Source organism: Carassius auratus, unplaced genomic scaffold, assembly GCF_003368295.1.
Source record: "Carassius auratus strain Wakin unplaced genomic scaffold, ASM336829v1 scaf_tig00026159, whole genome shotgun sequence".
Classification (NCBI taxonomy): domain Eukaryota; kingdom Metazoa; phylum Chordata; class Actinopteri; order Cypriniformes; family Cyprinidae; genus Carassius; species Carassius auratus.
In genome coordinates, this window is record NW_020525494.1 from 105408 (window position 1) to 117120 (window position 11713).

Consider the following 11713-nt stretch of genomic DNA (forward strand, 5'->3'; position numbering starts at 1 on the left):
AAGAAAAAAAAATAACCCAGGGAACCCAGAAAGGAACATGAGGTTGTTTAGTGTTCCATGGAGGGTGAACTACTGTCAAACCCCAGCGGCGCTGACAGAATGTATTCACGGATAAGAACCAAAACAGAGCACGCTGTGTCACTATCGCTGCAGAATCTCATCATTCCTGCACTACTGCCAGCCAATCACAGCCGAAGCACGAGAGATCAGACACCAGAACTGAAAAAGATGCAGGTGTCCAATGGCACGTCAATTTGGAGTAGACTGGTCGAGCTGCCAGAGAGCAAGAAAGAGTCAGCGAGCATCGCTGAGCACTGAAGGATGCTGGGACGCTTGAGAGGTGATTGGACAGAGAGCAGATCTAGCCTGTAGACCAGGGAATCATGCAGAGAGAAAGAGAGAGTGTTTGATGCTTACCCTTGTGGTTGATGGACCATATGCACTGCTTGCTCTGAACGTCCCACATCCTGACAGTCTCATCGTTGGAGCCGGACAGCATGAGGGTCCCGTCCATAGACACAGACAGACATGTCACCAGATTTCTGTCCAGGAGGAGAGAGAATGTTATAGTGGAGAGAGCAGGTTCAGATTTATTTACAGGTTTATCTGCTCTACAAACCAACAAGTCTGCCTACCTAATACGGTTTACTGTGTATTAAAAAATAATACATAAATAAAATCATGGTGTGGGACTTAGCAGACATGCACCAGACATGTTGTGCTCATGCTCAGTTATGTATTATAGATATATAGATAGATAGATAGATAGATATATATATATATATATATATATATATAGATATATATATATATTTTTTTTTTTTGTGTGTGTGTGTGTGTGTGCGTGTGTGGAAAGAGCAAAATTTGTATCAAGATAAAAATCTAAATATATCTATATAAATATAAATGTGTGTGTGTTCACTATTCTAAAAATATCTATTATATATTTCCAATATTATCTAATAGATCGAAATCAATTTTGCATTTTTAATTTATAAAATTACACATTTCCTTCATTAAAATTATATATATATATATGTCCAGAAAAACGCAGATTTTTTTTGTGATTGTTGCGGGCAAAAATCCTTGATTTTGCGGCACGTTTTCTTAAAAAATGCGATGGAATATGCGGGATGTTGGGGGAATCACCTTTTTTTCTCTATTTGATCAAACCGCAGTTTTCGCAATATAATTTGGCTCCACTGTCATGTAACAAATTGGGAAACTGCTTTGCGCGTTCTTTTGCGCTTATTTTTGTTGGCAAATAAGAATGATTTGCGCGCTTCAAGTTTCACCGCGGGGTTTGCAGATGATGTTCACGTCACGTAATTACGTCACTTCATAAGGTTCCAAAGGCAATAGGGGGAAATGGCGCTTTACTTGTGTGAAGTAAACGCAACATGTTTCATCTTTCTGCTAATATATATGTGAGTTTTTTGCAACTAAAATACAGGGATTATGAAATCATGCTAGCCCCGCATATTTTGCTTTCTGAAATCAGTCATTTATGCGGCAAAAGAGTGGCGTATTTGAAAAAATGCGACCCCGCATAAATATGCGGCCTTTGGCTGATTATGCATTAAATCAAGCGATCGCATAATCGTGTTTTTCTGGAGGGACTGATATATATATATATATATATATATAAACATACATTAACATTCTATTTATAAAATATCTATTAGATTTGTCCAAGATTCACTGATAAATAGAAAGTTCAAAAAAATTATATGAATGATATTTGTAAGACAATTATATTTTATATATAATTATGTCTATCCAGGCATATATATATATATATATATATATATATACAAAACGTAATTTAATATAGAGTCAAATCCATATTAAGCTGTCACAAAAATGAACATGTATTTGTTAGAGTATGATGCCAAAATGACAGCTTTTTTGCCACCAGCATCGGCCATTCTGCGTTTCTCGCTGTGTGTAACCTGAAAACACCAGCACAAATGGAGGCTGTGATTACACCTCCTGCCTGCACTGCTTCACAGGCGGAGCTCCTGTACAAAGCACAGAAACAAGGAGCTTAATCCAAAATGAGTTCACTCCAGAGCAGAAGCCAGAAACGTTCACCTTTTCTTCCTTTTCACTGTCTGATCTTTGAGCTCCGGCACAAAAACGCATGTCTTTTCCTGAAGTAATAACCGAGGACAGACACATGGGTCACAAAAAAAGCACAGACAACCTCACCTGTGTCCTTTGAACACCTGATTGCCGTCGCTGTCCGTCTGGAAGGTTTTATCCCGGCTTAAACTCTGCCAAGCAGGAAAGAAAGACAGAAAAAGAGCAAAAGAGAAAAAGTATTACAATGTGGAGAAAACTATCCAAATGCTAACATGGGTCAACAATAACGACAGCCTGCTGGCTTGGGGTGAGAGTTTGGGGTCTCGTTGATCAAGTACATGTTTTTATGCCAACAAGGGCAGCTGAAAAACATCCTTACAGTTGATCACCGGCTACAGCAAATTAGCTTACAGTCCTGGTACACACAGCCTCCATTAGGTAGCATGGGTTTTAGTCCCGACTGTCTCCTAAACGCTCTGATCGATTGACTTAATGGCATTAATTAAGGAAGAGGCTGTGGGAGAAGTCCGGTGGCCTGGACTGGACCACTGCTGACTCAAATCATTACATCACCTCTTTAAAGCCTGGCAATAAGGAGCATCAATAATACATGACAGGAAGAGTTAAAGCCAGCAGGAGATCTCCAGAAGGAAACGCACGTCTTTCATATTCAGATTTGCACATTAATACGGACAGACATCGCACTGGTCCCGAAAAAGTTTTGAGAGACCTTGTTATAATTCAAACAATAGAGCTGTTCAAGTTTATAGTCGTGAAACCCAGAAGAGAATTGGCAATTTCCAGCTATGAGCTCCTTCTGGAATATCTAATGGGGTTTCAGAATAGCTCTTTTTGATTTAAGATTAAAGGGAGGTCTGTGGTTAAAATGACTTGAAAAGACTGTTCAAAAAGCCAGTTTAAACATGCTAGACAAACACTGTACCAAGATTCACGTGAAACCACTGCGTAATAAAGAGCTACCACAAGGAAGGCATGTGAGTGAGAATCAGTGTCTCTTATGCTCACCAAAACTGTATTTACTGAATTAAAAATACAGTTAAAACAGTAATATTATGAAAAAATGCAAAACACACACAAAAAAACTTATTTATTCCTATAATGCGCAGCTGAATATTCAGCATCATTACTCCAGTCTTCAGTGTCACATGATCCTTCAGAAATCATTCTGATATGCTGATTTGCTGCTTAATTATTATTCATTATTAATGGTTCTCAGTTATTAATAGTGGATCTTATTATTAACAGTTGTGCTGCTTAATATATTTCTGGATATTTTTAGAACATACTGAGCCCCACACATAGTGGAATTAATTAATAAATAATTAGCTAAATTGTTTCATTTGTAGCCACAATTTATTAATTTGTTCCCTCATTTTAGTTAAATCGTCGCAATGCTACAGTAATTTGCTCCCATGTTTAATTTAGTATAAAATGGCTACAACTTAACTAAAACGGTTTGATATTAAATTGATAAGTATTATTATCAATTCCATTTCAATTTCATATTTTCAAATAAAATAATAAATAGTGTGATCATACGATTATATTTTTAAATAAAAAGTGAGTATTAAACAAAAAAAAAAATGCTACTATTTTATAATACTCAATGCTAATAATTCAATTTAAAGTTAAATTAAGTGAAACCGCTACATTAAAGTGTTTGTATAGAGCGGGGCTGTTCAGAACGAAGTTAAACAGATGTCTTTCTGAGTCAGAAAGCCTTGACAGGATTCGTTTTTAAAAACCTTCAGCAGTAACACACTTCTCGGCTCTGTATTCTTCTCTTTAGGTCTTTTTTCTGTCTTTCTGTCTTTAGAGCAGGCAGGGAGTTGTAAGCTTTCCTGTCAGAAAGTCTTTTTCTATCTAAATATGAAAAATTCAACCCTCGTTCATCACTGACAAGACAATCCGAACAACAAGGGGAAAGAAACAGAGCTGAGGAAGCACTTTCAACAGGGTGAAGAGGTCAATGAAACCACTGGACTGAGAAGAGAAGCTTAGAGGAAGCGTTTAAGGACACAACTGCATAATAAACAATCATTTTTGACATGAAATCTAACCACTGAACACCATAAAGACACATTATGTAGTCCCGAGTGGAAGATTTTTTAGTTTTCCACTAATTTTACCAGCAAGGTATTGTATTTTGTTCAAAGGGAAAATTCTGAACCAATCAGAATGCAAAGATCGAGGCCGATGTTTTGGAAAGAAGTCAGGACGCCTCGTTCCAAGCATCCTCACATTTCTTACATCCCACCAATTAATCTTCCTGTGAAATCAACTTTAAGACAGTAGACCGAAAGTGTTAAGCGTGAAAACCAGCCTTAGACGTTAAAGAGATATGAGTCTATCAATGAATAGCCTTTGAACATCTTGAAAGGTTTTAGAAACATGAAAAAATAAATAAATCAGGAAACCCTACAGACTAATAAGGCTGGCTGAGATTCCAGACGCAAGCAGAATGAAAACCGAAGAGGCTGAGAAAAAGCACATCAGCACCAGCTAATTAATGCCCTGATTAATGTTCAAGAATGATGATGAACGCATCTGGACAGATTGGGAATCGCATACAGTTTCACCTCTGTTTAAAGGTGTTTAGAAACACATGCCGTCTCTCTCACACACATACACTGAATTCAAAAATGCATTCAGACAAACAAAAAGAAGAAAGAAATCTTCAATCGGAAAACACTGTCTCAAGAAGAAACATGTTTATTCATAAAAAATTCTGCCTCTAGCATCTCCTGTTAAGCTTGCGGTTTCTCAATAGGAGCTCAGGAATACTTTATGATATGGTGAGAGCTATAAGACAAATCATATTAAGTGCTGACCAGAAAATGCTGGTTTTTCCAAACGTTTCTTCCTTCTTCTATCATTGAGTTGTTCAACAATTACGGATCAGAAAGCCATTTCAGACAGCCTGCTCTTTCAAGCTTCAATGATACTTAATTGTGCATGCTAACTTCTGTTTAGCTTAGTAATTCTCAAAATGAATAACCATTTTCCACGCAGATAAATTTTCTCTCTTTTGTTATTTGATTAACATGAATGACAGACAGCAGGAATATTAGACTGCTGTCACTTTAAGAGCTGCCCGGATCTATTATACTGTTGCAAAATACAAGACAAGGCATTTTGACAAATAAAAGTTTGTGTATTTAACCTACCGTATTTTTCGGAGTATAAGTCACACCTGAGTATAAGTCGCATCAGTCCAAAAATACGTCATGATGAGGAAAAAAAACATAAGTCCCACTGGAATATAAGTCGCATTCATTTTGAACCAAGAACCAAGAGAAAAAATTACCGTCTACAGTCATGAGAGGGCGCTCTATGTCTTCAGTGCAGACTACAGGAGCACTGAGCAGCATCTCTGGCAGTATATAGCGCCCTCTCGCGGCTGTAGATGGTAATGTTTTCACTTGGTTAATTTTTCTCGGTTCATGTCATATTAATTTTGATAAATAAGTCGCACCTGTGCGACTTATAGTCCGAAAAATACGGTATATGAGCACCTCTAAGGCAGCCCACAATGAGTCCTCTTTTACTGCTGAAATTGTGTTTCAACTAGCGTTGTTCGATATATATTGTCTGTGATAATATCGTAATTGATGTTTTAACAATGTGCAATTTGACATTGTTTTTTTTGTTGTTGCAAAAACCAAACAAGCCATATCTATAGAGTGCATGCATGTATGCATTACATGATGAAGTCTAGACTAGTGCATGTGCGTATTTAGAGTGTGTTCTTTCACTGCAAGACTCAAATAATCACAAATTCAAGAAAATTTCATATGAAGAGTGTTGTTATTTGTCCAAATTTTACCATGATTACAAATGTGATATAGATTTTTTACAACAGTTCAATGTTCTATGGCGAATCACGCAGGTACTGGGCTACTCCACAGCAGTACCTACCCAAACCAGTCTAAATAGTCAGAATATAAACACTTATAGCTTATAGCTGCACCTATAATATAGTAGTGATTCAGGACAAGCCAAAAACAAGGTTAGCAAAATTGATTCATGGTGTACTCGCTTATTATGTATATTTTGAACTCAAAAACGGACTGCATCTTTGAATGCATTCATGTCCTGCATTAAACAGTGAGTAAATAGATTTAAATCCCACTTCAGAAGCAGCTTCTGCGTTTCCTCTGCATTGCAAAGATTCATTTCATTGATACTGATCTCATTTGCTTAGTTTAAGCCAAATGTCTTATTATTCTAATTCAGTGATTAAAATGTAACAATTTGACTTTAAATTTGACTCAAAAGATAAAGACTCTTTTAGGAAAAATTGGTTTTATAAAGGTTCAAATTGCTCATAAAACTTAATATTAACTTATTGGACTATATGACCACGACACTAAATATAAAGCATGTCAAAATCTTTCTAACACTGTTCAACTGACAACATTATTTTCTTTGTGTGTGTGTGTGTGTGTGTGTGTGTGTCTGAAGGGTCATCGCCCACCTAGCATGAACATTCCTGCTAAACATCTCCCACAAAAGGTTTGTAACAAAATGAGAATGAGTAAATGCATTATCGAAGATCTCTTCAAAATACATTAATTTCAACACAACACCAATGTTCTCTGTAAACAGATGTTTCCGATGGTAGAGCCTCATATCTTCTCAAATCTGAAGGCACCTGCTGGGGAATAACCTACTTCCAATGATCCAGGAAAACTACACAGGCTTTAAGTGAAGCTGACAATGGCCATGACACCTGCATACGTTTCATCTGAAATTCCCTTTGAGAGAAGCGTAAAGGTGAAGCGAGGTGAGGATGTGAGGAAACACATTCATTTCACATTCATTTTTGCCTTCCAGCACTGAGAGATTTCTCTAAGATGCCCTGACCTGGACTGAAACAGACAGCTCACCAGAAAAATAAAAAATATAACCACTCACTTCGGTTCTCAGCAGTGCTGAGGAGACATGTGAAGGATCAGGACAGAGGATCACAAAGATCAGCGTATAAACGTTTCACACCAGAAGTTTACTCTGAGAACTATGTGAAAGAAAAGAAATGTAGATTTGACAGAAAATGACTTGACACTATTTACATCTAATCGCTGCCGAGCAGGAGTCCAGTTAAAATGACTGTAATCTTCTCCGTCTAATGCAGTGAAGATAAGACAGGGTGCATTATTGCTTATGAAACCACAACAGGCTGCTTGTCCATATGCTGTTGGCCAATTAAACATCTCATAAAAAACTTCACAATGGTGACAAAAACTCTGTTGCAAAGGTCTCATCGGACCTGGATAAATGCCACTGATCAGGAAATGCCAGCGTCTAAAGTGCTTACCGTGCTGCAGAGAGACACCTGAAAAATATTGCCATCACTGCCTCCGCAGAATAGGAAATACTCGCAGGGGTCAAAGGTCACTGACATGATGCCAACGTCGAAGAGAACAGAGAGGAGCATCTCCCCAGAGGAAACTTCCCAGACCTGTGACATGAGGAGAGAGAATAAGGATGGTCAGCGAAAAAAATAACGCCCAACATGACAACAACGGTCTTTTAATAATCAAGTTTGAAACACACGCCAAGTTCTTAGTTGGTTTCATTATGTTCTCATAGGTTTGGTATTAAAACAGTTATGCGTTTTCAAGAAATACAATATTCTGCCTATAAGAATACATAAAATTAACGTATAAATCATTTTTTAGGTCTATTGCGTTAGAGCTTTCAATGAATCAGGTGATGTACACATTCATCATAGACAGATTTAAGAAGATTTAAGACATTTTCAAACCTTTTAAGACCAAGCAAAGAAAATGTAAAGAATAAATCTCAATTTATTATTTATTTTTTGTTATTCATTGTTTATTCATTAATTTTATTTGTAGATTTAACATTTGTAGATGATGTAACTTAAAGCAACAGAGTTGTAACAATTCTAAATACCATTCATTCAGTGTATTTACATTTTCATAATCCGTTTAATATATATATACTACCGTTAAAAGGTTTGGAATCAGTTTGATTTTGAATTTAAATTTTAAAATGAAAACAGAATTTATTCAAAATGGAAATCTGGTGTTACAATATACACTACTGTTTAAAAGTTTGGGGTCGGTACATTTTTTTCTTTCTTTTTTTTTAATGTAAAGAATACTATTTTTCAGCAAGGATGTGCTAAATGGTCAAAACATTTAGCACAGTTGCCAAATATATGTATATATGTATATATAGCAGCACAACTGTTTCAAATATTAATAATAAATCAGCATATCAGAATGATTTCAGAAGGATCATGTGACACTGAAGACCAGAGTACATATATATATATATATATAACAAATACATATTACACATTAATAAATAAATCTGTATATGTGATTTGACTATCGTACTCTGAACAGGACTCAGTCTGTACCTCTACTTACAGATGTTTAGATATTAGCATTGGAAAACAAAACAAAATACTTAAAAGATTTTTTTTGTTTCATAGTGCATGCAACATTTAATGTCTTGACTTACTGAATTTAGCACTTTCTGCTCTGATTTAAGACCTTTTAAGGCCTTAATTTGTTAAAGCGTGGATTAAGATTTTGTTTAAGACCTGCAGAAATCCTGCAGAGAAGTGGTGTTATCAAGAAATGGTTTTAATAAACTATTGTGTGGAACAAAAAAAAAAAAATCGTTAGATTCTGTGACATTTGCATTGATTAAACTAGAAATGAATAATGACACAAAGAGAGGCAGACAGAAAAGAATGAAGAGACAGATAAGAGTGAATACAAAAAGACAAAGACTTCTCAGTAATCGTTACTCGGTCTAGGTCAGGACTGTAATTCCCTCAGGATGATAAAATCCACAAAGACTGCCGTCTCTCCAGCATCTACACATTCCTGTTCCAACTTCCAGCTTAATGGTAGCACTTTTGCCAAAAAGTCTGATGGTCTCTCATTGGTACAGGGGTAATGCAGTGTTATCGTCTCAGAGAAAAGGCTGAAATGGACATTAGACAGCTCAGAAGCTCAGATTTGGAAAGCTCTAGTTCTCTGCAGTGACTTTGCTGAGCCAACAACACAAAGTTTCAGTCCAAGTGAAAGGTCTATTCTTGCAGAGCTTGTAAGGAGAGAACAACCATTATTCTCAAATGTACAGCTGCTTTTTAAAAGATCTTCAATCAAAGGAGGTATAAAGCTGAAGTGGAAGTTTTTTTTACTTCGTGAGCAAGAACATGCTGCGTAATGTGTGATTAACCGAGGAGCTCCGCCGCCCTTCCCTGCATGAGTCCAGCACGATTGATGCCCCATCATAAAGAAGACAAACTGACCGTAAAATAATTTTGGCTGAAAAGGATCAATGCCCATGACCCAGTCATAAAATGTCAAGAGTGAAAGGAAACTGCCCATTACCACTGCCACTTTTACTGAATTAGAAAAGACATGCAGAACAGTAACCATATCATTTTAATCATTTAATAATTTATGCACATTTTTAGGAAAAACATGGAGACATCTAGAGTGGCTCATTTTCTGATAATAAAAAAAAAAGTTTTATAAATCTATCATAATAAAAACAATAATATAACAACAACAACCTTATAATAACAAAATCATAATAAAATAATATTCAACGTTATTAAAGTTTCAGAAATATGACTTCAAATATATATTTACATTTATATATTTACAATTATTTTAATAATTCTAAATACATCAATTAGAAATTATAAACGTGAAATAATTTATGAATTTAAATGAATTTTAGGTTTATGCAATATTTACTCTAAACTTTAAATGCTCAATTCAAAAAATGATAACTGAAATAACAATAAAGCTATTCAGAAATATAAAAAACTAATACAACTGACAAAAGTAAATATATATAATAAAAAATATATATATAAAAGCCAATTTAAAGTATTAATAAACACTGCATAACACTAAGTAAACATTGTCACAAGGCTGGAGATGAAAAATATACAAATTTGGTCATTGTTTCCTCACCCTCATGTCTTTTCAAACCTGTATGAGTTTCTTTCTTCTGCTGAACACAAAATAATATATTTTGAAGAATATTACTGGAAGCAGGCGGTAGCCATTGACCATTGTATTTTTTTTTTTATTTTTTTTGCATAGTATGGAAGTCAATGGCTACCGTCAACTGTTTGGTTAACAACATTCTTCTTTTGTGTTAAACAAAAGAATGAAATTCAAATAAACCATTCCTTTAATTTGTCAACTGGAATAGTTTTTAAATAGTCAAAAATCCCCTAATTAATACACCCAGCCAGTATATCAGTCATAATTCAAATAACCCTCATAAGAAACCACAGATATAAGAGCTTTTTTCTAAACATGTAGAGCAAAGGTCATGTGATGTTCCACCAAATGAATTGACCATTTCATAAATCAGGCTGTCCAATGCACTGGTCAAAGGCCAGGCGGTGCATCTGTGTGGGATAGTTTGTCAATCCATGTCAGACATTTCTAACCATCATTAAACACCCAACAGCGATCGGTCTGCAGTTTGACACAGAGACACCTCTCCATCTCTCTTGCACTAACAAGCCCATGTCTTTGTGCAATGTGACCTCCTCACGACAACGACAAACAAAATAATTAATCTAGGATGACTGACGGGCCGTAATCCACCGTAGCCGATGCTATTGAGCTCAAATGACTAATGAACAACAGTGGGACAGATTAAACATCAGAATGATCAACTTGATTGATGGCAATCTGATGGCGACCACTTTGTCTAAATGGGACAGAGCACAAACGGGAGGGAGGGGGTGCCTGGATTCAACAAATATCAGAGAGAAAAAAATTTAGTTTAATGGTAGCTTGAGATGAAGCTTTAAAGTACATATTCAGCCTTTGATAAGTGACATCTGTGCTTCTCCACCACCGAAAAGCACCACTTTCCACTGGCTTAAAGGGAGTTTAATTAAAATGCGCCTAAGAGACACCCACAAACAAACAAGAAACTCATTTACTGGTAGATACATTCAAAAACTGGCCTTTAAAATCTGTCAAGACTGCATTTGCAATGCCAGTTTTCCTACGTTTTTCACATATAGCTTATTCATTTCACATACCCTTAGGCTGTATATTTCTCTCTCTCTATCTCTCTCTCTCTCTCTCTCTCTCTCTCTCTCACTCTCTCACATACATATATATATATATATATATATATATATATATATATATATATATATATGTGTGTGTGTGTGTGTGTGTGTGTGCAATATACTGCATGACTCAACACACTATCCATTAGATTGAAGATGAACTCCATTCAAGGCCAACAGATATCAGTTTTCGGACCTCATATAAACCTATATGAAATTCATAAACTGACTCTTTTCAAATGAAGAAAGGAAGCCAGGGCAGGATTCAGACGTTTGGCTAGAAAGCAAAACAACTTTGACATTAAACCTGATGAAAAAGCTTCACCCCATCGCTTTCTTTCAGTAGATAGACACATTATCTAGTGATTTCAGGTTGTTGTACAAAATCGACAATAAAGAGCTGCAGAAGGAGACGTGGAAATAAATCCACTAGAATATTTAGCATCATTTTCAAATTTGTTTTTCAATTTTAGCAAGTTAAAAAATATTTTTTTATTTCAGCTTTAT

The 11713-nt window shown here is 35.8% G+C and overlaps 1 protein-coding gene across 1 annotated transcript in view; it reads right to left on the reverse strand.

The window, feature by feature from the left end:
* LOC113078630 (WD repeat-containing protein 18-like) overlaps window positions 1-10085 on the reverse strand; it is a 36750-nt gene extending 26665 nt beyond the window's left edge. Inside the window, exons 1-4 of the mRNA XM_026250950.1 lie at window positions 10080-10085; window positions 7424-7567; window positions 2212-2276; window positions 418-542 (exon numbers count right to left, since the gene is read on the reverse strand). Of these exons, the coding sequence (XP_026106735.1) occupies window positions 418-542; window positions 2212-2276; window positions 7424-7567; window positions 10080-10085 (340 nt within the window). The remainder of the gene's footprint in view (window positions 1-417; window positions 543-2211; window positions 2277-7423; window positions 7568-10079) is intronic.
* Between the last annotated feature and the right edge of the window lie 1628 nt (window positions 10086-11713).